Here is a 26855-nt window from a genome sequence, read left to right on the forward strand (position 1 = left end):
CTACAGTCACAATGATTCCTACTTTATATCCATACTTTACCAATAGAGTTAGTGAGGCACAGGGAAGAAGGCAATTGGTGCAGAACCACGCAGTTGTGCGTGGAGCACCAGTCTTCAAATGCAGGCAGTTTGGCACTCAAGACATCCGAACCAACTTAGGATCATCAATTTTTGGCCATTCACACTAACTATTGAGGACCTACTTGTGCCAGGCAAAGGTGTTAAGTGATGGGACCTGGGAGCCTTATTACCCAAGCCAGTTTAGGAAGTGGGCGGGGCTGGGAGTCGCCCAGAAGGCCGAAAGGAGAGGCCGAAGGCGTGGGGTGAGGAGGTGGAGGGGGGAAGAACAAACAGGTTACGCGGCTCCTTTAAAAGGCGGAGCCTGGCCGGCGGAACCATGGAGTAGTTTCTACGAGTTGTACCCGGAAGCCAGCAAACGTTACGCCCGGAAGTTTCTTAGAGGAGAGGAAGCTGGGCCGCCGGAAGTCTTGCCGCTATGGGCCGCAAGAAGAAGAAGCGAGATGGCGGGGACCGGCGGCCTCGGCTCGTGCTCAGCTTTGATGAAGAGAAGCGACGGTGAGTTTCAAGACCAAGCCTGATTCCTCTCGGGCTGCCCGGCAAGGCCACGGCCAGCCCCCGGTCGCGCACGCTTCTGCTGAGGGCTCTTCCGGCCTCGCCCCCGGTCGCGCACGTGGCCAGAATTCAGGTTCTTCATTCTGACCGGCTTCGCCAGCTCGCTCAGATCCATGGCTTGGACCACCCGGCTCCAGTGTCGTCTGTCATGTCTACACACAGTAGGCACTCAGCCTGCTGCGATGATGATGAGAGAAAGAAAGAGTGGTTTACGTTCATTCCTACACTCATCAGACGCCCGTTGGGCTTCTGCGTGTGCCAGGCTTCCTGCCTGAGCCTGGGTGCCCCACAAATGCCCCATGGTAGCGGGACCGCGAAGACGGGTGCAGAGCGCCGGAGCAAAGCTGGAACAGAGTGTCAGGGACATGAGAGGGGCAGAGATCAGACGGGGAGGGAGCGAGATGCGGAGGCACAGTCAGGAAACTCCCAGGGTGGCATTGATAGGCCCCACAGGTGGGTTCAGGAGTCAGGTGTCCCGGGGAAATGGGTGTTGGTCCAGTGGAGGGTTTTTGCAGGCCTGGGTGCAGAGTTTTTGTTTCTCCCCCTTCCAGTACCGAGGGCTTGAACTCAGGGCCTTGTGCTCGCTAGGCAGGTGCTCTTACCACTTCCGCCACTCTGCCAGCCCTGGGTTGAAGGTATTCTTAAAAGCTCTGATGGAAGTGACTTGATTCCCTGAGAAAAGAAGGATCCCAGCGTAGAAGAGCCCCCACCTGTCTGTGTGTGTTCACCACCTGGCTTCGTTTGAGCCCACCAAGAAACATAGAAACCAAGGTTGAGAAGGTACAGAGCTCAGAGTCCTGGAGAGTGCAGAGAAGACAGAGGAAGCATTTCCCTTATTTTTCTAAACTTACACCGTCATGCATTATATAATGATATTTCTGTCATTGATGAACCGCATAAAGATGGTGTGTCATGCAGCCTCAGTGTGTAGTAGGGTATATCGTCTAGGTTTGTGTCCATGCACTGATGTTCAAGCAAGCACAGTCACCTAACAACTCATTTCTCATAATGGTGTCCTTGTCACTAAATGATGTGTGATTGTACTCTTTGTGTCCTTGGGCAAGTCCCCTCAGCTCTGTGCCTCAGTGTTCCTGTTTGTAAAATGGGAATTGATAGGTCCTACGCAGGGTGTTGTGAGGGTTCAGTAAGTTAACAGGTGGATGGTGCCTGGAACATAGTGCAGCATTGGTGGATTTTCTCTTTCTAGAGCAAGCCCTTCTTTCCTGTATCTCCTCTCCACTTTGCTGCCTTCTTCTTCCTTCTGGTAGCGAGTTCCTGACCGGCTTCCACAAGCGGAAGGTGGAGCGGAAGAAGGCTGCCATTGAGGAAATAAAGCAGCGGCTGAAGCAGGAGCAGAAGAAGCTCCGGGAGGAGGTGGGGGGGGCGGGGGCGGGTCTCCAACTCCCTGGGGACTCCTAACTCCTGGGTGACTCACAGCCTCCTGTTGGAGATGCTGCAGGGGCAGACTAGGGAGCAGTAGAGACACTGGGTCTGGGGAAGGGGAGAAGGGAGGATGGCAGTTCTCCTTGACCGCGTTCCCTAAGACATGGTCACACATACCATGGAGGTGACTAGTGCCCCTGCTTACGACTAGACTGAGGCCATACTCACTGTGTTCCTTTCCCATATGGCTCCAGCGCCACCAGGAATACTTGAAAATGCTGGCAGAGAGAGAGGAGGCGCTGGGTGAGTCCCCTTCTTGGCCTGGGTTTCTGTGTCCCTTGGTGGGTGGGGAGGGCGTGGGGGAGGGGGTGAGAGCTTTGCAGAGGGTGACTCCTTAGCTCTAGGGGATTTGGTGGTAACATGGGGGCCAGAGATGGTCTAAGTACAAGTGAATAAGAAATGAGAAGGGGACTCATGGTAAACTGAGTCTCAGCGGGTGTGAATAAGAAATGAGAAGGGGACTCATGGTAAACTGAGTCTCAGCGGGAATGCCAGGAGGACTGGAGGGACTGGGGCTAGAGGGAGGGGTATCGGCTTCTGGTATCATGCAGTTTGTCCAAAGTGGGGATTAGCTGGAGCACAAAGGGACAGGTGGCTTATTTACACCATCTTCCTATGGGCCAGGCTCTCGGCCAGCACCTTTGTGGATGTAGAGGGCTGTTGCTCTCCAGAGCTGGGGTGAGGCTGGAACCTGAGGGCATCTTCTAGGGCTGAGGACTGATCTGTACCCACTCTGTAGAGGAAGCAGACGAGCTGGAGCGGCTGGTGACAGCCAAGACAGAGTCGGTGCAGTACAGCCACCCCAACCACACAGTCACTGTGACCACCATCAGTGACCTGGACCTCTCTGGGGCCCGGCTGCTTGGACTGCCCCTGCCTGAGGTGGGTCCTGGTCCCAGTCCTGGGAAAGAAGGGGCACAGGAGCAGACTGGCTTGTTAGGAGTGCTCAGTGCTGGCTCATGTGATAGGTCTTCTAGTGCAAGGGGCTCTTTCCCTTCTGGACCCATGGGGACTGCTGAGGTCACTATGGAGCATCCCTGAGCTTGGGCAGCTTTCTTTGCCTGCCTGCCTTGGTTGGTAGTTGCAATGTTAGTGCCTGCCTGGGGGCTGACTGTGAGGATGAGGAGTGAGGCCCTGGGAATCCCTTAGCACTGAGCCCAACCATAGTAAGTGCTCCACAAAAGATCACTCTGTTGTGATTGTTCCCTTTGCATGAAAAACAGCAATAACAGGGCACTTCTGCGTGCTGATTGCAAGTTCACACCTGTGAGTTGTGAGGCATCAATAATTTGTGATAGCATTGAAAAAGAAGAAAAGCATGCAATTGAAAATATCAGACAGCATCCCAGTAGGTATTATTTGCTAGAACATCCACTTCTGTTAAAGTTGTGCCTGACTGGTTTGTGTAAGAACTTACATACGGAACAGTCACCCCTCGGTATCCACAGGGACTGATTCCAGGGTCCCTTCGGATACCAAACATGCAGATGCTCAAGTGTCTTATATAATAGTGTAGTCTTTGCATGGCGCCTGTACAAATTCTGCATACAAATCCTGCATACAGATCCTGTATACAGATCCCGTATACACATCCTATATACAGATCCTACATACAGATCCTGTGTATAAATTCTGTATACTTTAGGTGTTTGCTTTTTTTCCCCTTCATACTGGGATTTGAACTCAGGGCCTTGTACTTTCTAGGCAGATGGTCTACCGCTTGAGCCATGCCTCCAGTGCCCCTCCCGTATACTTTAAGTCGCTATAAAACCTAATACACTCTGTAATGACAAGAAATTCGTACTCGCTCAATACAGTCAAAATCTTTTTTTCTGAATATTTTCATTCTGCTTTGGTTCAATCTAACTGCACAGAGAGGGTGGTCAGAAGTCTGTAAAGCCTGGACTACATAGCAAGACTCTGTCTTAAACCAATCAATCAACCAGTCAATCAATCAATAAACTTTTCTCTCATAGTAAGCCACCGCTTTACCATGCCCTGACTGAACTCCGCTCATTTTCCACTTTATGCTCTTCCTTCCTTCCTTCCTTCCTTTCTTCCTTCCTTCCTTCCTTCCTTCCTTCCTTCCTTCCTTCCTTCCTTCCTTCCTTCCTCCCTTCTCCTCTTCCTCCCTCCCTCCCTCCCTTCCTTCCCTCTCACTAAGTAGCCCAGGCTAGCCTTGAACTCTCAATCTTTCGGCCTTTCTGCCTCATGAGTGCCTGGGTTATAGGTGTGCACCACCTTGCCATGCCTGGCTCTTGTTGTCTTTTTGCTCGTTTTTCCATTCATAAGTGTTGAGTGTCTGTATATCTGCTAGTGTGAGGCAGACTCTGGCTGTAGGTGGACACAGCGTTCTGCTGCCCAGGGCATTTGTTGAGCCCCACCCAGGGTGCAGGGTGACAGATCAGGCCAACTGGACAGAGCCAGGACTGCTCAAGGTGCTCAGCCCAGATGCCTATCTGCTCTCTGTAACAGTCCTTGTCCTATGCTTCTCTAGCAAGGGGCTGGGGACCCATCCAAGGAGTTGTCATCCACCGAGAAGCCAACCAGAGCCTTTCCCAGAAAATCCAAAGACCCCCTGCTGTCTCAGCGGTGAGCCCTGGCCTGTTGTCTCCTGGGGTCCCACTACTCATGGCTGGACTGTGGGATGGCATGGGCGGGTGTGAGGCTGGCAGGCTCTCTTGAGTCAGACCAGGCCAACTCTGGGATGAGTTTGGTGCTCCTGGTGTTTGGGACCTGTCCTGACTTCCCCTCCATGAACCCGATGATCACTCATCCCCACCTAGTCTTCCACCCACTGCCCTGTTCCCCAGGGCAGACTGAGGCCCTAGGCTCATGGCCTCACCCTCCCGTAGGATCTCCTCCCTAACTGCCTCACTGCATGCACACGGCCGGAAAAAGGTCAAGAGGAAACGTCCCCGCCGGGTGCAAGACTCCAACAAGAAGCTTCCAGGCGCCACTCGGACCAACAAGACCCAGCGCCGGCGACTGACAGGCAAAGCCGGGCCCAGTGGGGAGTGAACCCCAGAACCCAGTGCTGTCCCAGCCTTGGCTCTGGACTCCGTCCTGTGTCACCTGGACTGTTCTAGTAAGCAGCTGCGCCAAGGAGTCATTCCATAGCTTGAGGTTAGGCAGCTGGCTCTCAGCACCTGACCCTTTTGGGCTCAACCCCCCAGGGTGTTTCTCAGGCAAGGACAGCTACCCCCAAGGGTCCTGCAGAGTCAGGCTGGGTGTGTTCCCAAATGTAAACCTTCAGACTTAACACATTTGTGAAACTCATCAGATGTGTGCGCTGTGGTTTCTTTGTCACTGGCCTTGACACCGCACACCAAGGCCAGGCTTCTTGGGTGCTGGAAATGGTCAGGGGCCCATCCTCTGTCCCTAGCATTTTTCCTGATGGAATGATAAGGTGTGTTAGATCTGGGTCCCCTAAACAAGATTGAAGACCAGCTTGTCCACTGGTAGAATCCAGAGCCCACCCACCACTCTAGAAAGTGGGCGGTTAGGGCATTGTGGGCAAACTTCCAGGCCATGCCCTCCACTGGTGGAAGCCGTCAAGTCCTGGAACATTCCTTGTGCCCAAACTTGGACAGCTTTTGCAGGCTTTCAGCAGCTTCCAGAGCCCAACAAAGAATTGACCTTCACTTTTTTTTTTTTTTTTTTTTTTTTTTGGTGGTACTTGGGATGGAACCCAGGGCTAGTGCACATTGGGCAAGTGTTAGGCCACTGAGCTACGCCCCTGCCTTTCACTTTTTTTTTCCTTTTATGTCTTATTTTTATTTTGTAAATTTTTTATTAGGATATATTAATTATACAGGGGGAATTCATAGCGACAATTCCAGTTAGGCTTATATTGTACATTAGTTACATCGTCCCCATCATCTCTCCCCGCCCCACTTAAAGCAATGGCAAAAGGTTTCTTTGTTCCAGTTCATGCAGGTATATAAAGTCCATCAACCTTATACTATCACTTTAATCTCCTTCATTCCCCCTCCCCCTCCTACTAGTACCTCTCCTCCCTCCCACACACTGTACCCATATTACAGTCCTGTCTTTTGTTATTAATATTTAAGTCAATGTAGGGGTTTCTTAATGTATCCCTGCTGTGGGTGTACTTTCTTTTGGTCCATTCAACCCCTTCCATTACTCTCCCTTATCTCTCTACCTCTCACTCCCCATTTCTCAACAGCTCATATCCTTATGTCCTCTACCTTCACAGATGTTCTGCTTGACAATATTGTTGATGCTCTATCATCCTCTTATGTTTCATTATTTTTTTGAGACCAGGTCTCGCCATGTAGTCCAGGCTGGCCTCAAACTCGGGATCTTCCTGCCCTGGCTCCCTTGTGCTGGGATTACAGATGTAAGCTGTCTGTCTTCAGTTTTTTAAGAAAGTACATTGTGACTTAACATGAGTGTGGCCCCTTTAGAGCTGAGCCCTGGAGGCCAGCTGCTCTCACAAGAGCTGCTGTTCCTTCAGGCTCTGCAAACCAGACTTGGCCCTTTCTTTTCCCTGCATGTGAGTCCAGGGTAGGAGCATAGGAATTTTGAGTTGTTCCCTGCTTAGGGGAGCTGTGTTAGGCCCTAGACGTGAGACTGCACAGGAGATGAGCTGTGTTCTCAGCCCCAGTGAAGCCCATGGACTAGCCTGAGAGGGTTCCAGAATAAGTATGTGGTTGGGGGACGCCTGCCCCAAGACAGGTGGTTGGAGGGAGCCTGGAGAACAGGGCAGGGGTTGGGGGACAGGCCTCCCTACTCCAAGAGGGCATGACTGGAGCAGCCACACCTGTGCACCAGGCTCAGGTTCAGGAAGTATGATCGGGACAGACTGTCCCCGAGGGTGTACAGGTTTTCCCACCTCACTGTCAAGGTTCACTTTCTGGTGATGGTTGACAATGGCTGTGTATATTTGAAGGCCACATGCAGGCATGGAACACAGTTCAGGGCTTGCTGGGAGGCCCCTCGGCCTGGCCTCCACGCCTTCCCCGCATTTGGGCTGAGTGACTTGCTACATGCAATGCCAGCCTGTTCCTAGGCAGAATGGTACCTGTGTCTGGCTCTGGATACTTTTGGTCCTCAGCTTAGGGCAGTGGGTGTGGGCTTCACCCTCAGGACCACAGTGAGCAGAACAGTGGGCCTGGGGAGGAGCACGCACAGCAGGCATAATGCATGAGCTTCATGCTGTGCAGCCCTCTGTGGGTGTTTCCACGCGTGGATGACAGCATAGGATACCTGCCTCTGTAGCTGAGTGGGGCTGTAGGCATGAGTCACTTCCTCAACCACCTGGCCCTCCTGGAGACCTTGGGCATGTGTTCCCCACTTCTGCCTCAGCTGAGAGGTCTGTCTCCAGTCCCCTTCTCCAGTGACAGGTCACTTACAATGTGCATTTGTAATTTAGCGTGTTTGCAAGTACTGGATTCCCATTTACCACTCCTGTGGGTGCCATTGTTTTTTCCAGCCAACCAGGAAAATCAAGTCAGTGACTTGCCAATCCTAGGATCAAGGAAGGCAGAAACAGAATCCTCTAGAGAACTTCTCTCCTGCCAGGAGCGCCTCTCTGTGGTCCATACCTGGACTCCTCTAGGACCTTTGTCAGAAGTGGTGAGGGTTAGGGCCAGGGGCATGGCTTAAGTGGTAGAGCACCTGTGCATTTCAGCCATTGGAAAGGAGGAAGGGATGAATAAGGCTTTTTTTTTCCACCTGTACTGGGGATTAAACCCAGGTCTGTGTATGCTAGGCAAGTGCTCTACCACTTGAACCACACCACTCTCAACCCCCCCCCTTTTTTGTGGAACTGTGGTTTGAACCCAGGACTTTGTGCTTGCAAAGCACTACCACTTGAGCCATACCTCCATTCCCCCTCTCCTTTTTTTTTTTGAGATAGGGTCTCTCTAACTTAGGGCTGGCCTCTAACTCAAGATCCTTTTACCTCTACTTCTGAAGTAGCTGGGATTACAGGAAGAAGGCCTTCTGAAGCCCTTGATGCTTGTCATGTTCTCTTGAACAGAAGGTAATGGCCTGGGGCAGGGGGATGAGGGAGCGCCTAGCTGCAGAGGCGCTGGAAACTCTGCCCTATTCTGGAAAGCAAGTGCCCAGACCAGAACTGATAATAGTGTTACTGACAAAGTGGGGAGGAATGTTGGGCACAGCCAGCAAATTCTTCCCCAGAACCAAATGCACAAAGGGCTGTGGTGAATTGAGGGGGTCAAAAAGTGTGAAACTGAGGACCCTGAACATTGACCTGTCCTCAGTTTCCACACACAGCTCCCTGACAGGTCAGGCTCTATGCTGGAACAACAGTGAGCCAAGGTCATGGTCACTGGGAGCCAGGCTAAACTCACCAAAGGAAGAAAGCTCTCTACATCTTTTGGGGTGACCTGACCCTCTCCTGTGGTGAGAAAAGGTCAGGAACTGTGGAGAGTGTTCCTGTGTCGGAGAGCTTAAGCTTTATCATCACCAAGGTCCGACTGACCTCTGAGGGCTCAGGGCCCTGGCTTTGAGCTGTGTTGGTGGCTCTGGCGAGAATTCTTGGTTCATCCTGAGCACTGGCCACTCACTGCTTGTGTTGGGAGGTGGTCATTAGAAAATTCTCCCTTGTTCTGAGGCCACATGTTGCTCTCAAGAGTGTTGTTCACCCTCTTCACTGGGGGCCACCTCCTCAGAGAAGGCATGCTCTTAACCTTGCACTAATCATCTGCTCGGAACCCTAGATAAGCACATCCTGAGGGAATAGCTCAAGAAACACATCTGGCAAAACTTACTCTTGGACTAAAAGGTTTCCTTGTTAAAGGAAAAATAAATATCTTCTGATGATGGTCTTCTGTGCCCTAAAAAAAAAATCTAAAAGCACCTGGCAGATTCTCAACCATATATCAGCTGTGTCAATTAAGGAGGCTTGATCTCTGGGAATCCCCAGTCTATGAGGCCCAAGAGTGTAAGGGCTGTCATGGCAAATGATAATGCCAGGTGAGCTAAAGGAAAGCATGCCAGAGTTAAGGCCCTGTAGACCCCTAGACTGAGCTATGCCTTTATTTATTTGTTTGTTTGTTTGTTTTTGCTATACTGGGGCTTGAACTCATGGCCTACACCTGAGCCGCTCCACAAGCCCTGTTTTTGATGGGTTTTTTCGAGGTAGGGTCTCGTGAACTATTTGCCATGGCTTTGAACCGTGATCCTCCTGAGTAGCTAGGATTACGGGTGAGAGCCACCGGCGCCCAGCTTGACCTACGTCTTTGTAAATACGCCTTACACAAAGGACTCGGAGCACCACTCACGCACCCACAACGCCAACCTCCTGGGACTAAATAAAACGTTTATAAACTTCTCGCCTAACTAGCACCATGCTTTGATTCTGTTCTGTGACAATGCCAAGAACTCATTGGGCATAGGGGTCATGAACAACAGTCCCACAACACAAGCTCTGCACCCTGGGTTGAGATTATATTCTGGGACCCCTCCCGTATTTGAACTGGTTGTGGTTGTAGCAACAATTCCAGCTACTCAGGAGGCAGAGGCAGGAGGATCACAAGTTTGAGGCCAGTCCAAGCAAAGGTAACAGCAAGACCCTATCTCAAAAACAAACCAACAGCCAGGCCCCAGATGGCTCAAGCCTTCAATCCCAGTCATTTGGGAAACTGAGATCAGGAGGACTGAGACTCAAGGCCAGCCCAGGCAAATAGTTCATGAGACCCCCATGTCCAAAATAGCCAGAGCAAAATGGACTGAAGATGTCATTTAAGTGGTAGAGCACCTGACATCTACTGAGCACCCACTGTATACTAGGGGCTCCTCTTGGGGTTTAACTCACTGAATGCTCACAGTAAGCCCTCAAGGTATGCAGTTCCCTGAAGCCCATTTTGCAGGTGAGATACTTTGAGGTGGCACCCATGCTGGCCAAGATATCTTAGCTAGGTTCTAACTACTACAGCCTCGCAGCTGGAGCTGGGAGTTAGACCGTGAATGCTCTCTGGCTAAACACACGCATAACCTTAGAGAAGTTCCCAGAGGGTAGAGGTGCCCAAGCCACGGGTTCCTCACCAAGGAAACAGTCCATACCCTAGAAACAGGCATTAAGCCTGCCAAACTGGCTGAGAGCCCAAAGAAATCAAAGTCAGTACCAAGGATCAACATGGGGGCAGGGGAGGGGGACAGAACTTACAGACAACAAGGTGAAAGACACCCTACAAGATATGCCAGCCCTGTCCAGGTCTCTGCAGAGTGAGCCCTTCCCAAGGGCCTGGGAAGCCAGGGAGGGCTTTCTGGAGGGGGTGGTGTTTGAGCCATGATGAGGGGAATAAAAATTGGTCTGTGATTTACCGTCTCAGAGACTCTGCAAGAAGAGAAGGCCCGAAGATTAGTTTGGTTTTCATCACAGTGTTTAAAAGCAATTTGAAGGCTTAAAGAGGTGACGCACACCTGTGGTCCTAGCTAGTTGGGGTGCAGAGGGAGGAGGATTGCAGTGTGAGGCAAAGTTAGTGGGAGACCTTATCTGACAAACTAAAAAAGGGGCTGGGGTGTGGCTTAAGTGGTAGAGTGCTTATCTACTGGAGTTCAAACTCCAGTACCACCAATAAATAAATAAAAACAAATTGACTTTCTAGTAATATTTAAGTTCTGAGATTGCCTATAAAGTTCAGTTATTTGGCTTGTCCAGTGAAAGCAAGCTTGGCTACGTTGGAGCATCGCTTCATAGGGCACCCATGGGCTAAAGCAGACCCTGATGGCCCCTTAGAGACCCGGGCTTTCCCCGCGCCATCAGGCCGAAGGCCCTGCACCTCTACAGCTGGCCCACGGGAAGGAGGAATGGGGTTGATACCTCCACTTGCCAGGTGAGGAAACAGGTCACGGGCAGAGAGGGGCCAGAACTACTGCTAATCATTCCATTTCCCCAGATCTCTGAGGCGTCCCAAGCCAGGGTGGATGACCTGAGAAAAATCCAAAGAGGCAGAAGGGGATTCAAGACTGCCCTGGCCACCACCATGACACCTTCAGCCCTGAGCTCTCTGAACCATTCACAGGGCTCTGGGAGCATGGTTTGTACACCAGGCTGTGTCATGGAGCAACTGAATGGCGTTGGGTAACTCTCCCAAGCCCCAGTTTCCCTGGAGAAGATGGGGACCAGGAAGGCTGCCTTCCCTGCGCCAGGGATGGCGTGGGCACAAACATCACCAGGTAACATACTCGTGCTTGGCTTCATTCTCTTACCTGAGGTCTGCTTTCCCCCACAAAAGCAGGACAATCACGTGATCTTAGCACATGGAACTGACAAAGAAGCCCCATAAATAATTAATTGAATTACTGAGAGTGCCACCCTGCATTGGTTCTGTTTTACTGATTGGCAGGGGCTATACCCTGCGCTGTAAACTCAATCCAAGCTCCTACTCCACCCTAGAGTCAGAGAGGTCAAGCAACTTTCTCAAGATCACCCAGTCAGGAAGTGCTAGAGGCAGACATTAAACATGGGTCTCTAGTCCCTGTCTTGCTTCAAGAGGGACCAAGCAGGAAGCTCTTGGTCCTTGTTAGGAAGCTGTGTTTTAGCCAGTTCCATACTGGGCCAGGATGACCCACCCAGGGGGTTTTCCCTCCACTGAACTAGGTGCCTTTCATTGGAAGGAGCCACATTTTATTCGTGTTTCCTTTCCTCCGTGCGAGCGCAGGCCTAGACTATATCATGCACTTGTGACTGTCTACGTGACTTCGCAAATGAAGACACTGTTGTGGCCCTCGGGAGTCAGAGACATCAGGGTTGTAGTCCTGGCTGTGCGACTAAGTACTGTGTGATGCTGGGAAGTTAACACCCTGTTCTTCAGTTGCTGTGAAACGGGGAACCGAAGCTGGCATGCAGACCTTGCAGGAGAGGCTGGGGGCAGGGGGCTGTGCATTTTGTGGGTGAGCGCCAAGTCAGTGGAAATGTGCAGTGGGGTCCCTAAGGCCCTGACTGCGGTCCTGCGCATCCACTTGGCGTCTGCTAGGTTCCCGGAACTGTTCTGAAACGCTTCTTTCTCACTTGGAACTATTTTTCATCCTCACACGTACAGGCTCGGAGATTACCTCTCTAGCACAAGGTCTGAGCTAACGCCAGCCTGGATGACGGTGGCCCGAAAGAACCAACCGGAAAGAGAGCAGAAGAGGCGGGATCCACCCGCGCCAGCCCTCCCAGGCCCCTCGGGAACTCCGAATGGGCTATGGCTGAGAAACGCGCCCCGAGTCCCGCGCTCAGCCCAGTCTGGGCACCGCCCGCCTCCGCCCTGCCCCTTGTCCTCCAAGGGTCCAATCCCACGCTACTCATGCAAATGAATCTCTTAGGCAGAGCCAATGCGAGCGCGGCAGGGGCGTGGCCTTCCACCCCCATCCCGGGCAACGTTTTGATTCATTGTTAAAATACAGAGGCGGTGACCCTGGCACTCCCACCTCCGCAGCGCTGGTGCGCGGAAACTCGAGCCGAGGTTAGTACTGGGCGGTGGAAGAGAGCGGGTCGGGAGGGGAGGCTAAGCCAGGGGTGGGGGTTGAGGGATACAGGAGAAACTGGTTGATGAACAGGGCTCCAGGGGTCCATTCTTTGGGTGGGGCATTCATATCTGCTTAAGGTTTTTCGTTATTACAGCCACATCCAAAGTGCATTTTAGGGAAGGTTTCTGCCTGCTGGGTGAGGACACGGGAGCAACCAGGGGCACGTGGAGTAGAGACCCCCCCAGCCCCCTGACGTTCTCCACCCAAGGCGATGCTCCTTTTTGTGGCCGACCCGGAAAGAGCCGCCCGGGTTGGTGCGGACCCTTCCATTCGCCACCGGGAACAGGGAACGAGGCCCTGGGTCACCGAGGGGCTAGTGGGTGCCCCGCCCCCCACCCTGTCCTCTCCAGGGAGAGGAGCTGCCCTATGGAGGATCTGAAATTCCTCAGCTGTCAGCGGAGATGGGTGACAAAGGCCTGGTTCCCTGGGAACTGTGCAGGAAATTCACCAGGTAGGATAGGTATGAGGTGTCTTGGGGTGCCATAAGGTGCTGTGTGCTGGGGGATGTTGGATACCTCTTCTGCACCACCACTCCCCCATCCAGGGCTCCATATGGGCGGGGAGGGCATTTGTAAGTCGCTTTGCCTCCAGGATGTGGCCACTGGCTTGGGTGGAGACATAAGGGTTTCTTTTTGGCTAAGCGGTGTCACAAACTTGCCATGTGAATTTAGGCTGTTCACTTTTGTCTAAGACTTTGTTCTCAACTCTGAAAATATCTGGCCAGCCCTTTGCTTCACTCCCTGTTTCCTGTGCTGGCAGTGTGACCCCTGCGTCCACTTCCATCTGAGAGAGTGGCAGCACATAGCCTAAATTTGAATCCAGCACTGTGATCTTGTGGGCCAGGGAGCCTCTCTGAACCTTACTTGCTTGATTTAAAATTGGCACTAAGTTGAACTACAATGACAGAGTAGCTATATGCTTATAAAGCTATAAACTTTCACCTAGGGACTCGTTTGAATGGTGCACCCTGGAACTCACTCCTGGAGATTTTGACCAGATGGATCAGGAGAGGGAACCTAGAATCTATTTTGTTTTTCTTAAGAGACAGACTCTCCATATGGTGGGTATCTTGCTATGTTGCCCAGGTTGGTCCCAAAAGCTGAGTAGCCAGGACTACAGGTGCCTACCACTGTGCCTGTGCCTGCTTTTTTTTTTTTTTTTTTTGCAGTGCTGGGGAATGGAACCAGGACCTTGCTCATGCTAGGCAAGCTCTCCACCACTGAGCTAGCTACACCCTCAGCCCTATGAAATCTGTATTTTTAGGAGCAGCTCACAAGAGTGTAATTCAGAGTCCTTGGAACCCACTCTGAACACTGTAGAAAGGTGATGGAATCACACGTAGAGGCTTGGCAACATGCCTGGCTGCTTAATAGGTGTTAGTGAGTGTTTGTTGAATGAATAAATGAACAGATAAACAAGCAGATAACCTTATATCCTTGGTCCCTGTTTGACCTGGGGAAACTGGGACTTGGGACTATGTGGGTGGCCCACCAGTCATTTGGTCCTTCCCCTATCCTGTTCTCCCCAGGCCACACCTAGACAGCCATTGGATAGTTGGAACTGCCCGGGCCTGGCTCACCCAATATGGAGGAGATGGCTAGAAATGTCCCAGGTGAACGATTTGAGACCAACATGCCAACCCAGAGTCACTGTCAAATCTCTTTCCACCCGGAGGAGGTCCGTGGATTAAGGCACCAGGTGGGCTGGCTTTCCCAAGTGTGGGTGGTTTGGGATGGGGACTCAGGGTGGACTGGGTGGTGGGCTGGGCTTGGCTGGGCTTGAAGCTGCAGTTGAACGCAGATGCTTCCTCATGGTCTGTGCTTCAGTTTTCCTAGTCAATATTGAAGAGGTCATATAGTGTTTCCTGGTCTTTATTCATGCCCTCCTGTTTCATACCTTCACCGCAGCCCCATCTAACCTACTGTTACTTTATCCTTCTTTAAATTCACATCCTTTCTTTTGAACTCGGGGCCTTGTGCTTGCCTAGGCACTCTTACCCCTTGAGCCACTCCACCAGCCCTTTTTTTGTGTTGGGTTTTTTCCGAGATAGGGTCTCTCCAACTACTTGTCCCAGGGCTGACCACGATCCTCCTGATCTCTGCCTCCTGAGTAGCTGGGATTATAGGCGTACCAACGCCCAGCTTGACGTCCTTTTTTGGGGGGTGGGGGGGAGTGCTGGTGATTGAACCCAGGATCTTGTACGGGCTGAGCACAAATTCTGCCACTGAATTACACTTCCAGTCCCCAAACCAACATCCTTTATTCAGTATCCTGAGACAAAACTTCACCTCACCACCAAGAAAATTAAGATTATGTCCTGTAGGTAGAAGGTTAAAATAAAAGAAGAAAGAACAAAAGAAAGCAAAACTGAAATGTCTTCATGGTTGTTCATGAAGGCTCTGAGTCCAAGTCCTCCTGTCTTTTGTCAAAAGGGAAATTAGCGTGTGAGAGGCATTAATTGATCCCCCCTACCCTCGTACCTACGGGAGACTTCCTTCTGAAGTCATTGAAGGAGTGACAGAGGTCGGTGTCTCACTCTGTGATCCATGTGGTCTCACGCCAAGCGTGAGACACAGCCGGGGTTACACAGAAACCCAGAGCACGTGGCACACACGCCTTGAGAAGCAGGGGACTCCTGAGTTTCCAAGGGCCCTTCCAGCCTTGACCCTCTACTGCTCTGTTGTTTTCAGTGGAATCTGAGATCCCGAGTGGGATCTCAGGAGGCTGGTAGCCAGCTTCCTGCAGGGGGTTAGGCTCGAAGTGGCCCTGGAAGGGGGTTACCATTCAACGTTGGAGCCAGGTGGGCATGAGTTGCAGCCTGAGTTTGCCATTTACCTGCTGTGTGACCTGGAGCCATTGAAGTTCTCCATCTTCACTCTGCTCCTGGGTGAGGGGGCAGCAGCCTCTTCACTCCATGCACCTAGCACTGCTCAGCCCAATCCGAATGTGGCTTATTCAGAACATGTTAGTTTCCTCTGTGTCCCTTTCCTGCTCAAAAAAAGAGAGCTTGGAGATTCCTTCCAATTGCCTTGATAGCTCCAAGAACAGCTCCCCTGTTCTGAAGCTCAGGGAGCAGACCCCCGTCCTGGCATCCATCTCTTATGCAAACGCCTCCCAATGGTTGGGGGTCAGGCCCCTGAATTCAGCCATGTCTGAGTTCTAGTCTCAGTCCCACCATTTCCCAACTGGACCTTAAAAGTCAGCTCCCAAAGTCACACATATTGAGCAAGTGTTTAGAATGTACCAGCATTGTGCTGGGTGCTGGGGAAAAAAGTGATAAATAAGACCAGACACATCTCTGGCCTCATGAGGCTGCTAATCTAGTAAGGGAAATGGAGAGGAGAGTAAGAAAGGAATCACGCAGGCTGGACATGGTGGTGCATGCCTGTAATCCCAGCACTTGGGAGGCTGAGGCAGGAGGATTAGTGTGAGTTTAAGGCCAGCCTGGACTATCTATACAGTGAGATCCTGCTTCAAAAAAAAAAAAAGGTTGGTTGGCATGGCTCAAGTGATAAGAGCACCTGCCTAGCAAGCTCCAGGCCCTGAGTTCAACTCCCAGTACTGCCAAAAAAAAAAGGGAAGGAACCACAGAAATGATTATTTAATCATGGCTGGATCAGTGCCATAAAGGAACAACAAGTGGCTTGATGGTAAATGATAGGTCATGGGGAAAGTTACTCCAATGACATTCAGCTGCTTGGGGAAGGCTTGCATTGCAATTTGGTGAAATTGGAGGAGAGGAGAGGCAGAGAATGGGCCTGTATGTGCAAAGGCTCTGAGGTAGGAAGGAAGACCTGAGGTAGGGAGGAAGGAAAGTGTCAATGGTAGAAGGGGCAGAGGAGATACAGGATGAAGGAGACAGGATGGGAACAGGTGAGGCCTGCATCTCCTGGGGCCTGTGTGGCTTTGTGGGCATGCTGAGGACTTTGGATTTTATTCTGAGAGTCATGGGGAGCCGTTAAGGATTTTAAACAAGGGAGTGACTAGACTAGTGGGATCCAATTTTTCCAAGTCACTGTGATTGCTGGGCAGAAAATGGGTGCAGGGAGGCAGGAATGAGGCAGGGTGACCAGTCAGAGAAGGTGCAAGTATGTTTGTGCCAGAGATGAACAGGCTTTGAGGTGGAGACACAGGCATTTTGAGAACTACTTGGATAGGAGAACATACAAGATTTGGGCCAGGAGGGGGAGAAGCCATGACTGAATCCGATGTTACTTCTCCCAGCAGGGTGCTTGGGGTGGGAGGTGGGTTTGGAGTTGTTTGAGGCCTGGTGAAGGTCACAGGACACCGAGGGCTGGTTATTGACACCCAGAGGCGTCTGACCTTGGCAGGAGATAGAGGCTGGAAAAACGGACACTGATGAGAATCTTGCCTTGGATGGAGCAGAGTGTGGGGACTGGGGAGCAGTGATGACGAGGCTGATCCCTAGGGCTCTACCCCTGAGCTACATGGCCAGCCCCTCCCCCCACCCCCAGGAATCAGCTTTGAACTGTGGGTAACAGGAGGCAGAGGCAGTGCAGAAGGTGGAGATGAGCAGCCAGAGGTTGGAGGCAAACACCAGAGGCTCCCCCTCCCCCAACCCAGCCTGGAAGAGATGGGCCCTGGGGTCAAATCCTTGAGCTTCCAGTTGCCCCATGGTAACCCCAGGCTATGAAGCAGGCCCCGGAGCCAAACTCTGGGCAGGACATAGCTTCTTGTGTACCAGATGTGATAAAAACTGACCCAGCACCATAAACACCTGAGTCTCAGCCCCAGAAGATGGCCATCACCTCTTCTGGATTTTCCTGTTCGCCTCCCTGCTCACCCCTTTGGCTACCCTGGACCCCATTCCATGTTGCTTCAAGGTTAGGTATGGAAGGAATGGGTGGGCTCTTCCTGCTGCTTCCCCAGGGAGCAGGGCATTTAAAATAGCCAAGTGTGGTGGTGCACAGCTGTAATTCCAGCACTTGGGCAGTAGAGGCAGGAGGATTGAGCATTCAAAGCCAGCCTGGGTTACATAGTAAACCCTGTCTTGAAGAAACAAAAAATAAAATAAAATACAGAAATGGCCCCAGAACCTTGGATGTCCCCAGACCACCAAAACCAAACAACTCTTGACCAACTGGTTAAGTAAAACGCACTGGGGGCTCCAGCTGCCCTAGGCTCTTGGGCACAGTCTGGGAGGTGGGGGCGGGGGTCAACCCTGGAAATCACACAGCCTTGACCAGGTCATGGCCAGGTTCACAGAGAGGGAGGAGGTGCTACATGGGAGGACCCTGCCATAGCTAAGCTCTACACATTCCTTCATCCCTTTTTTTTTTTTTTTTTTTTCCAGTACTGGGGTTGGTACTCACACTTGGCCTAACCACTTGAGCCACTCCACTCAGCCAGTCCTTTTTGTGTGATGGATTTTTTTTTTTTTGAGATAGGTTCTCATGAACTATTTGCCTGGGGCTGGCTTCAAACTTCGATCTTCCTCATCTCTGCCTCCTGAGTAGCTAGAATTTCAGATGTTAGCCACCAGCCCCCAGCTTATTATTATTATTATTATTATTATTTTTTGGCAGTTCTGGGGAGTTTGAACACTTGCTAGGCAGACACTCTACTACTTGAGCCACTCCATCAGACATTTTTGATGTTGGGTATTTTCAAGATAGGGTCTCTTGAATTATTTGCCCAAGGCTGGTTTTGAACCTCGATCTTCCTGATCCTCACTTCCTGGGTAGCTAGGATTACAGGTTTAAAAAATTTTTTTTTCTTTTAATTTTATATATTCCTCCCTTTCACCCCCATACACCCACTTTTAATGTGAAGCCTGGGCCCCCTCATTCCCCCTATACCCTGTGATCTCCCTCACTCCAGCTCCCTCTGGCCTCCTTTTTTTTGCAGTACTGGGGGTTGCACACCGGGCCTACACCTTAAGCCACTCCACCAGCACTTTCTTTTTGTGATGGTTTTTTTCAAGGTAGGGTTTCACAGAACTATTTACCTGGGCTGGGCATGACCAGCTTTTTTTTCCTGTTGAGATAGGATTTCACAAACTTTTGCTTGGGCTGTCCTTGAACTGCAATCCTCCTGATCTCAGCCTCTGACTAGCTAGGATTATAGGCCCGAACAACTGCTGCCTGGCTTCCAGGTCATTTATTAGTTCTTAATTTTATTTAGCATTATTCTACCAATTTAACATTTGTAAAATTCTATCATTTATTTATTTATTTTAGCAGTACTGGGGTTTGAACTCATGGCCTTGGGCTTGCTAGGCAAGCACTCTACCACTTGAGCCACCCCCTACCCACCTTTTCTTCCATTATTTATTATGCTTAAGATGTATGGACAGACACTGTTGTGTCTTACAATATGAATTACAAATATTAACTATTTATTTATTTTTGGCAGTACTGGGGTTTGAACTCAGGATCTTATGCTTGCTAGGCAGGCACTCTCACTTTAGCCACACCTTCAGCGCAATATTAACTCATTTAATTTCCCATAACATCCCAGGAGGTGGTTCTGGTCATCGTGCCAGTTTTGTCCTCTGAGGCACAGAGAACAAGTCACTTGGCTGAGGTTTTGGTCACACCTCCGCCTCGCTTTCAAAGACCACAAGGCCCAGAGAATCAAAGCCACTGGGCAAGGTCTCCCATCTGGGAAGTGGAGGAGGAACCAGGATGGGACCTAGTTCTGTCTGGGGCTAGCAAGATAGGAAATCAGAGCTGGGGAGGACCACTCTGCCACTCACATGGGTGGTGGGTGGTGATGTGGCTAGGGTGAAAGCAGGGAAAAGGTGCTGTGTCAGAGTGGGGTCCTCTGGGCCTACGTGCCTTAGAGATGCCTGGCCAGTTACCCCCTCCTCTTTCATGCTGGGCTGTCCCCTGGGTGGTCAAGGCGCCAGGACGGGCCGTGGAGCTGACACCTCGTGCTGCCAGGCTCTGATCGGAATCTGGCTGCAGGGCAGGGGTGAAACTGAATCCAGCTAAGCCTCCTTTGGCCTGGATGTTTTGGCAAACACCTGGACCCCCTTCTTGGGACAGCCTGGGCCCTGCCACTGGTGGTCTTCTTGGATCCTAAAGAAATTGTGCCCACCTGGAGCACTGGCAAGGCTACAGCCTGGGCCCTGGGCACTGGGCTTGAGGGTCCCCAGGGAGGCTCCCAGCGCCCCACTCTCAAGTGAGCCTCTGGGATCAGATTCCTGCGGCTTCATGTCCTGCATTGTTCTTGGCTGGGCCCTGGCTTATGAAACAGTAATGAGGGGCCCCTGCTCCCAAAGCCGGCCCCTCTAGGGTTTCCGCTGCTGGGCCACTGCTGCCACCACAGCACAGAGTCGGGGCCTGGGAGGGCGGCAGTGCGGGGGCCTGAGCCGGAGCCCCCCGGGGACGAGGGTGCTGACAGCCGCCAGCCACCACTGCCAAGCCTGCTGCCCAGGTAACCCGAGAGGAGGCGGGGCGCAGGGTGCCATGGCCCTGTCTCCCACCATAGGGGAGGGCCCTGCCAGCCACTCCAGGAGCTGGGGACAGATGGGGGGGCTTTGAAGGGAAGCAGTTGTTCCCCCCAGCGAGCCCAGCACCAGCCTTCCAGCTGTGTCCTGGCTCTGGGCAGGGGAGAGGAACAGTTGGGCTAAAGGCCCCATGGCCACTCCTGGGACCTTGGCCCTCCTGACCTGGAGCCCCTGTCTTTCCTATAGGGCCGCACAACTCTTCACTCTGAGGCTTTCTCATGGCCTCCACCCTTGGACTAGCTCTTTCTCCTTCAGCCTCTCTCTCCTCTCTGGGCCGCTTAACCCTCCTCCTCACCCTTGTCCTCTGGCTACTAAAGTCCCTTTGGGCCTTCCTTGCACTCCCTGTTCTCAGGCTCGCACACATACACCCTTGTAAATGAACTTGCGTGCTCTTACAAAAACATGCATCAGTGTATCTTACAGACCTGCTCACGCATGCATGCGTGTGTGCACTTCAACTTCCGTGTGCACACATGTGCCCAAACACACAGGCCTTTGTACACATGTGATACGTGCACATGCCTGCCCACATACATGTGTGTACACATGTCCCCGCCGTGGCTCCCAAGGGGGCCTCAGTGACGGGCAGCTGTCCTTGAGCAGTGAGATCCCAGCTGGGAGGGGCTGTGGGGCGGGGGGTGGGGAGCCCCACGTGGGTCTGAGCTGTCTCCTCTCTCCACTGCCGGCCCAGGAGCCCCGGAGCCCTTCCAGTGCCGAGGCACCCTACTGCGATCTGCCCCGCTGCCCCCCGGCACCTCAGGACCCACTCAGTGCTGCAACCTCTGCTAGCCAGTCTGTGGTGGGCCCAGAACTCAGGCAGGGCCCGAGAGGTGGGTAGAGTCCCAGGAGTGGGGAAGGGCTCCTTGGGGAGGATGTCCCCAGCCCTGGTATGGGTCATATGGTCAGCCCGTGAAGCTTGGGCACAGATGGGCAGGAGGTGAGCTCCCTGGGCCCAAGGGAGAGCTCAGATCTGATTGTCCCTATTTTTTGTGCGTGTGTTTTTTTTCTTGGTTGGTTTTTGTTTTCTTGCAGTACTGGGGTTTGAACTCGGCCTCACGCTTGTGAGATAGGTGCTCTACCACTTGAGCCACTCTGCCAGCTCCAGACTCTGGCACCTGGGTCTCTGAGCTTTCTGTCCCCAAAACTGACTTTCATTCCTGGTGGCCTGCCCACCCCATAATTCTATAGGATCTGACTCAGCTTTGCCCCAGGATGTGGGGTGGCCGCACACATCTCCTGGTCCTGCTATACAGCTTGAAAAGATGACAAAGTCCCTTCAGCCAGGGACATCTGCTGTCACCGCTCCCTGGTTATGCGCTGCTCCAGGTTGTGAGATTGTCTCTACTCCAGGCCTGAGCTGATCTGAGCTTCCTCTCTGGGGTCGTAGGACCTGGGGAGGTCATGGCGTCAGAATTCAGAAACCTGCGGCTCAGCTTCAGTTCTGTCCCTGATGGTCTGTGAGACTGTGGGCAAGTTACTCTATCTTTTTATGTCTCCCTTTTCCTGTTTTTAAAATAGGAAAGGTTGTATCAGGGACTGAGATGTAGCTCAATGATAGAGGGTGTGTATGAAGCCTGAGGTTTGATTCCCAGCAATGCCAAAAAAGGAAGGGGGTTGAATTAAATCAGTATTGCTTTGAGAACATGTGCTTCTCACACATGTGGGAATTTTTTTTTTAAATAAAATTTCTGCTATTAAATATATTTCAGAAACTCTGGGACAAATGATAAATCTCTTTCTTGCAGGACTTGTCAGAGCCTCTGGTCTGCAGACCTGGGCCTGTATTGTAGGGTTTAGATGGGGGAGGTAGAGAAGTGTGTAGTATGTCTCACACTTATTTGATTACAGAGCTCTTTATCATCTTGTATGCCATTCTGTGGGCACTTTGGGGATCCTGCCACTTGTAAGCCTAACTTGAGCTGTGGCCACTCTGATCACCTCTAAAACAGGGCTTTCTCTGCAGCCCCTGCCCTCGGAGCCTTCTGCCTCTCACACCCCATTAGCCCTGCACGTATGAGTCTGTCTTGTAGTCTTGCTGAGCTCAGTGTCTCCACCCCTGCTCCACTGACAGAGCGTTGGGAGTTGGGCAATGGCCTTGTGTACAACTCAGCTCTGCCCTTTCTTAGCTCTGTGACTGTGGCTGGGCTCCGGGCCTCCCTGAGCCACAGTTTCTGCATCTATAAAATGGGAATTGATACTTCGTTCAAAGGAGGCCGTGTCACTTAAGGAGGTAGCCTATCTGAAGAGCCAGGCTCTGGCTCTCAACATTGGCTCCTGTTCTGCAGTAACAGAAGATTCCTGCTCCATGGAGCATGCACATCTGCATGGGAGGGGTAGCTTCCTGATTCCCTGTTACCTTTTTGGGGAAGTCATGGATCTGTCTCCTCTCCCAGGGGCCCATCCCCAACAGCAGAGCTCCCTGAAGAGGGCCCTGCAGTTGTCCCCAGGAGCAGGCGCTGGGACCCCGAGGCAGTGCCCTACTTGGAGGGTTTGGCTTCCTCCTCGTGTGGCAGCTGCGACGAGGACCCCGACTCTGACGCCAGCTCCAGCTCTCATAGGAACGCCCCCGATGATACCAGGAATTCATCCTTTGTGGTGAGCTTGGACCAGAGACAGGAACAAACACAGATACTCCAAGGGCCCTGGTTCTGGGGCCCCTAAACCTCCAGACAGGGCTGGACTTGGCAGCAGGGCACTGAGCCAAGGTGTTGACCAGCACCGGCACCTGAGGCCACCCACCCAACCAACTGGAGGGATGGGGTCTCTGCCAGGTCTCTGGCTGGGAAAAGCAGGCGGAGGAATGAGTTTCAGTTGACAGGGACCTTGTGAGTCACCAGCCAACTCAGACTGCCACAACCTCTCAGGTCATGGAGGGCTGGGAGGTGGGGCATGGTATCCAGAGCAAGCAAGGAGCAGGCCCTGGGCCCTGCCCTGGTCACACTCTGCTGAGCCCATGACTCACACTGACATCCATTTCCAAAGACAGGGGAGGGGACAGGCCATGGGGTTGACAGGGACCGGGACCATTTAGCCAGCAGAAGAGAAGAGCCTGGAGACTCTTCCTGGAGAATTCAGTTGGAGGGGCTGTCATAGGGCAGAAGAGGCAGGCCTGTCCCCTGAAACCCCCACCCAAGAGGAAAGTGATGGGGAAGAGATGAGCTCAGCATAAACAACCTGGTCTGCCTGTGCACATACTATGTGCAGGCCCTGTGCAAAGGGCTCAGAGGGTCTGGGCTCAGGATGGCTCCCCACTCACTACTCACTAGGAAAGAGAATGTCAAGACCTTATTTGGGACTGAAGTTCCAAGTGGGGAAGTAACTAATTTGAGGCCACACAGCTAGGGCTAGGATTTGAACCCATTCCTCCCACTGCATGACTTTGGCCCAGGTCTTTGCTTCCATAGATGCGCCTCCTCCCCCAGGTTGATAGAAGGCTAGTTTTTTAGATTGATAGAACCCAAGCATACAGCAGGAGCCCAACACCGTGCCAAGCATACAGCAGATGCCCTTTAAATGTCAAATCCTTTTCCTTCCCATGCTGGAAGTGCAGGCCCTGGGGCCCTGACCTCCTTTTCCAACATGCTTTTCCTCCCCTTCTGTGGCAGGATTGGGACACTGTTGAGAGACTGGGGGAGGTCCCCAGCTGGGGCGAGCTCACCGTGATGATCCTGCGGAGGCCCCAAGAAGGTCCAAAAGCTGACAGTGCCCAGAGGGTCACCAGGTCCCCCACCAGAGGAGATACTGTGGGCCAGAAGAAGGAGGGTGAGTCCTCTGCCAGGCTGGTCCCCATGACCATGGGTGCGGTGATGGACTCGGGTCCCCTAGATAGCCATATTTCTGGCACGCTGGGACCCTGGCAGGGCTTTCTTTGGGAGCCCTAATCATTTGTTGTTGTTTTATTTTGTTTTGTTGTTGGGGGTACTGGGGTTTGAACTCAGGGCCTTGTGCTTGCCAGGTAGGCTCCCTACCACTTGAGCCACACTGAAGGTCCTAATCCTAATGACAGAAATTGTTCCCATATAATTATGGAGCATTCACGAGTGCCATGCTACCTGTTTTATCTCACATCTGGTAGGATATAATGTCTAGGTTCTAGGAGATTGAATAGCAATGGAATGCCTCCCACAAATTAAAGGGCTAGTGGAATGTGACTTGAGGCATGACTGGATCCAGTTGTTCCAATAGCATCTGCAATGTGGTCTCCACTCTTCTTTCTTCTTTGGTGCTCCATTCTTAGCTAGATCCTACCCCAGTAGTGGTGTGATACCTGCCAGCAGTGCCAGGCTGTGTTCCATCTGCTCATCAGCTTCCACAGAAGGAAGGCAGCCTTCCCAATCAAGATCACTAGCATCTCAGGCAGGGTTCTCAGTGGGACCCAGTGTGGGTTATGTGTCCATCCTGGTGATCAGGGTCAGCCTCGTGTGCAAATCTCATGGCCTGAGATGGGGGAAACAAGAGAGTCCCCAGGGAAAATCAGGATGACTGCCCCAGAGAAAGAGGAAAAGCTGCTGTCAGGCCAAGCCCACAGAGGCCAGAGACACAGGCCAGCATCTAGCGGAATGTGAGCCCAGTAAGTTGGGTCCCCAGTCACTACTGCACTGTTGCCTCCTGGTCTCTGCCTTGAGCATGGATGGGATTTGGGGATGTGGGACCATGACAATGGCCTCCTAACCCCATGGTTCATCCTAGCTACTGGTGGCTCATTCGGTACCCAGTGCATCAGCATGCACCCAGGCCTCAAGAGGAGTTGGCCGTGGTCCTGGCCCCTGGAAGTGCATTACCTAGCACTGCCCAGATAGCTGCCCAGATAGAGGAGGGCCAGGAACAGGTGTAAGGGAAGAAGTGAGCGAGGGCTGGTGCATGGGGGGTCTCACAGAGGAGGCCCATCAGGACGGAGGACCACATGCTAGCTGAGGAGCAGCCTGAGAGAGGCTGGGAGGAGAGACTAGGGAGGATGCTGGCATCTATGGCACGAGCATGGTAGGGTGCTGGGTGACCCAGACCATAGTGGGTCTCATCAGCCTTGCTAAGGTATTTGGCCTTTCTTCTCTAAGTAGGAGGGAGCCACAGAAGGTTTGGGAAGGAAAGCAGTGGCATGATTGAACCTGTGCCCTAGGCTGACCACTAGGGCAAGGTGCAAGGATTCACTGGAGCAGGGTGAGGCAGGATGAGAAACTGGGTAAGAGACCACTGCAGCCAGTGTGGCGATACCTGTTCAGGTAGGAGTCATGTTCTGATGCTGAATCCCAGGGTGAAAGTGGTCAGGATCAGGACACTTAGTCTCAAAGTCCCCCCCCCAACCCATACACCAGATTGTGCACAGACTACAGAGGGAAAGGAAGGCATCTTCAGGATGGGAGCTCTGCAGACGCCACCTTAGCCAAGTGACTGCTCAGCGTCCCAGAGTGTGACAAACCAGCTTATGATCCCAGGGAAGGAGGGCAGCACACAGCACCCTCCCTTCCAAATCTTCCTGCTAAGATGCTTTGGAACCCAGTGACCCTTTAGACCAACCCTGACAGAAGGACATTCTGCAGAATAACTGACTGGAACCTTCATGACAGACCGAAAGGGGCTGGGAACCATCGTTCATTAAAGGAGGCTAAGGGACTGGGGTGTGGCTCAGTGGTACAGTGCTTGCCTAATGTGTGAGAGGCACTGGATTCCATCCCCAGCAAAGTTAAAAAAAAAAAAATAGAGACCCCAGAGCCAGAAATGGCAGGATGACTGACCCTGAGGGCATCCTGGCCAGGAGAAGCCACACTGAAAGATGTTCCTGAGACCGCTGGTGGATTTGAACATGGATAGTGTGTGAGGTAGCAGTGTGGTGCAGGTGCTGTATTTCTTGAGCGTGGCCGTGACGTGGTCAGGAAGGATAGGTCCTTGTTCTTAGAAGTTGCACATGGCAGGGTTGGGGGAAGGGTCCTGTAGCCAGAGCCACCTTTTCCAAACACTAATCAGATCTTGTCATCACCACCCCAAGTCAGACCCTGGAAGGGGGCATGTGGGGAGAAGCAATAAAGCATGGGGGGGAACCAAATGCCTTCTGGGTGTGAATGGTGTGACAGGCCAGGTGGGATTTTACCCTGTGTACCTGCTCTCTTGTTCTTAAACACCCTGGCAGTGGGGTGGGAGCCTGACTCTGTGACCTACTTAGAGCAGTTGACACTACTCACCTGGTGGCAGCTTCCTAAATTGCAGGCAGGGCCCGAGGCCCAGGAGATGCTGACTACTCTGCTATGTTGAGGTTCCTTAACAAGTCCCTCTGTGCCCTTCCTAGTCTGCCTTGTGTACTTCCTGGGCACAGGTCCTGGGAGGGCCAGGTTCACAGGGAGGCTTGAGGTGATGGGGAGGGTATGGATCTGTGTCCTGGGCGTGGTGGTAGGGGACCGGTTCAGTCAACACTGTGCTCAAAGAGACTGCTGACAGACCGGGAGGTGGCAGCACAAGGTGTACTGCACACCTACTGTGTGCAAGCTTGGAGGTACCATCCACAGGGCAAGGCTGAACTCAAACAAAGCTTACTGGGGAGAGAACAGGTAAGCAAATAAATGAGATAGACAGTTGGGAGGAAGAGAGTCACCCTTAATGGGCCAATCAGGAATCCCAAGGGTGAGAAGGAACCAGCCAGGCAGAATGCTTCAGACAGAGGCAGCAGCAAGAGCTAAGGCCCTGGGTGGTGAAGTGCTTGTGGCAAGTCTGAGGGACCAAAAGCTGGGTGCTGGAGCCTGGTGAGTGGAGGAGAAGCTGCAGGGACCAGCCAAGGTAGATTGGGGGCTGGAAACCAGAGTCCAAA

General features: G+C 52.4%; 2 protein-coding genes across 5 annotated transcripts in view; both read left to right on the forward strand.

The window, feature by feature from the left end:
* Positions 1 to 437: 437 nt before the first annotated feature.
* On the forward strand, positions 438 to 5355 carry Nol12 (nucleolar protein 12). 3 transcript variants are annotated; one of them, XM_020162619.2, is made up of 6 exons: positions 438 to 576; positions 1902 to 2007; positions 2271 to 2319; positions 2816 to 2958; positions 4574 to 4668; positions 4932 to 5355. In XM_020162619.2, the coding sequence occupies exons 1-6, from the start codon at positions 497 to 499 to the stop codon at positions 5095 to 5097; spliced, it is 639 nt and encodes a 212-aa protein (XP_020018208.1). In that variant the 5' UTR covers positions 438 to 496; the 3' UTR covers positions 5098 to 5355. The 3 variants fall into 3 exon arrangements, with proteins under 3 accessions (XP_020018208.1, XP_073940557.1, XP_073940558.1); XM_074084456.1 differs by having other exon boundaries at positions 452 to 576; positions 1841 to 2007; XM_074084457.1 differs by lacking the exon at positions 1902 to 2007 and having other exon boundaries at positions 467 to 576.
* Positions 5356 to 5494: 139 nt separating this feature from the next.
* The window catches only part of Triobp (TRIO and F-actin binding protein), a 61710-nt gene continuing 40349 nt past the window's right edge, over positions 5495 to 26855 (forward strand). Inside the window, exons 1-5 of one of the 2 annotated variants that reach the window (XM_074084454.1) lie at positions 5495 to 12521; positions 14114 to 14283; positions 20751 to 20893; positions 22453 to 22654; positions 23665 to 23821. In XM_074084454.1, coding sequence (XP_073940555.1) covers positions 14170 to 14283; positions 20751 to 20893; positions 22453 to 22654; positions 23665 to 23821 — 616 coding nt within the window. In that variant the 5' untranslated portion in view covers positions 5495 to 12521; positions 14114 to 14169. The remainder of the gene's footprint in view (positions 12522 to 14113; positions 14284 to 20750; positions 20894 to 22452; positions 22655 to 23664; positions 23822 to 26855) is intronic. The other variant, XM_074084453.1, reaches the window with a different exon arrangement.

This window comes from Castor canadensis, chromosome 8 (genome assembly GCF_047511655.1).
Source record: "Castor canadensis chromosome 8, mCasCan1.hap1v2, whole genome shotgun sequence".
Classification (NCBI taxonomy): domain Eukaryota; kingdom Metazoa; phylum Chordata; class Mammalia; order Rodentia; family Castoridae; genus Castor; species Castor canadensis.

Bases quoted from the DNA above. Each gene is read 5' to 3' on its own strand.
- Nol12 (XM_074084456.1), top strand. From the start codon at position 522: ATGGCGGGGACCGGCGGCCTCGGCTCGTGCTCAGCTTTGATGAAGAGA. The intron at 2,959-4,573 runs GTGGGTCCTGGT...ATGCTTCTCTAG, and splicing joins TTGGACTGCCCCTGCCTGAG to CAAGGGGCTGGGGACCCATC. The intron at 4,669-4,931 runs GTGAGCCCTGGC...ACCCTCCCGTAG, and splicing joins GACCCCCTGCTGTCTCAGCG to GATCTCCTCCCTAACTGCCT.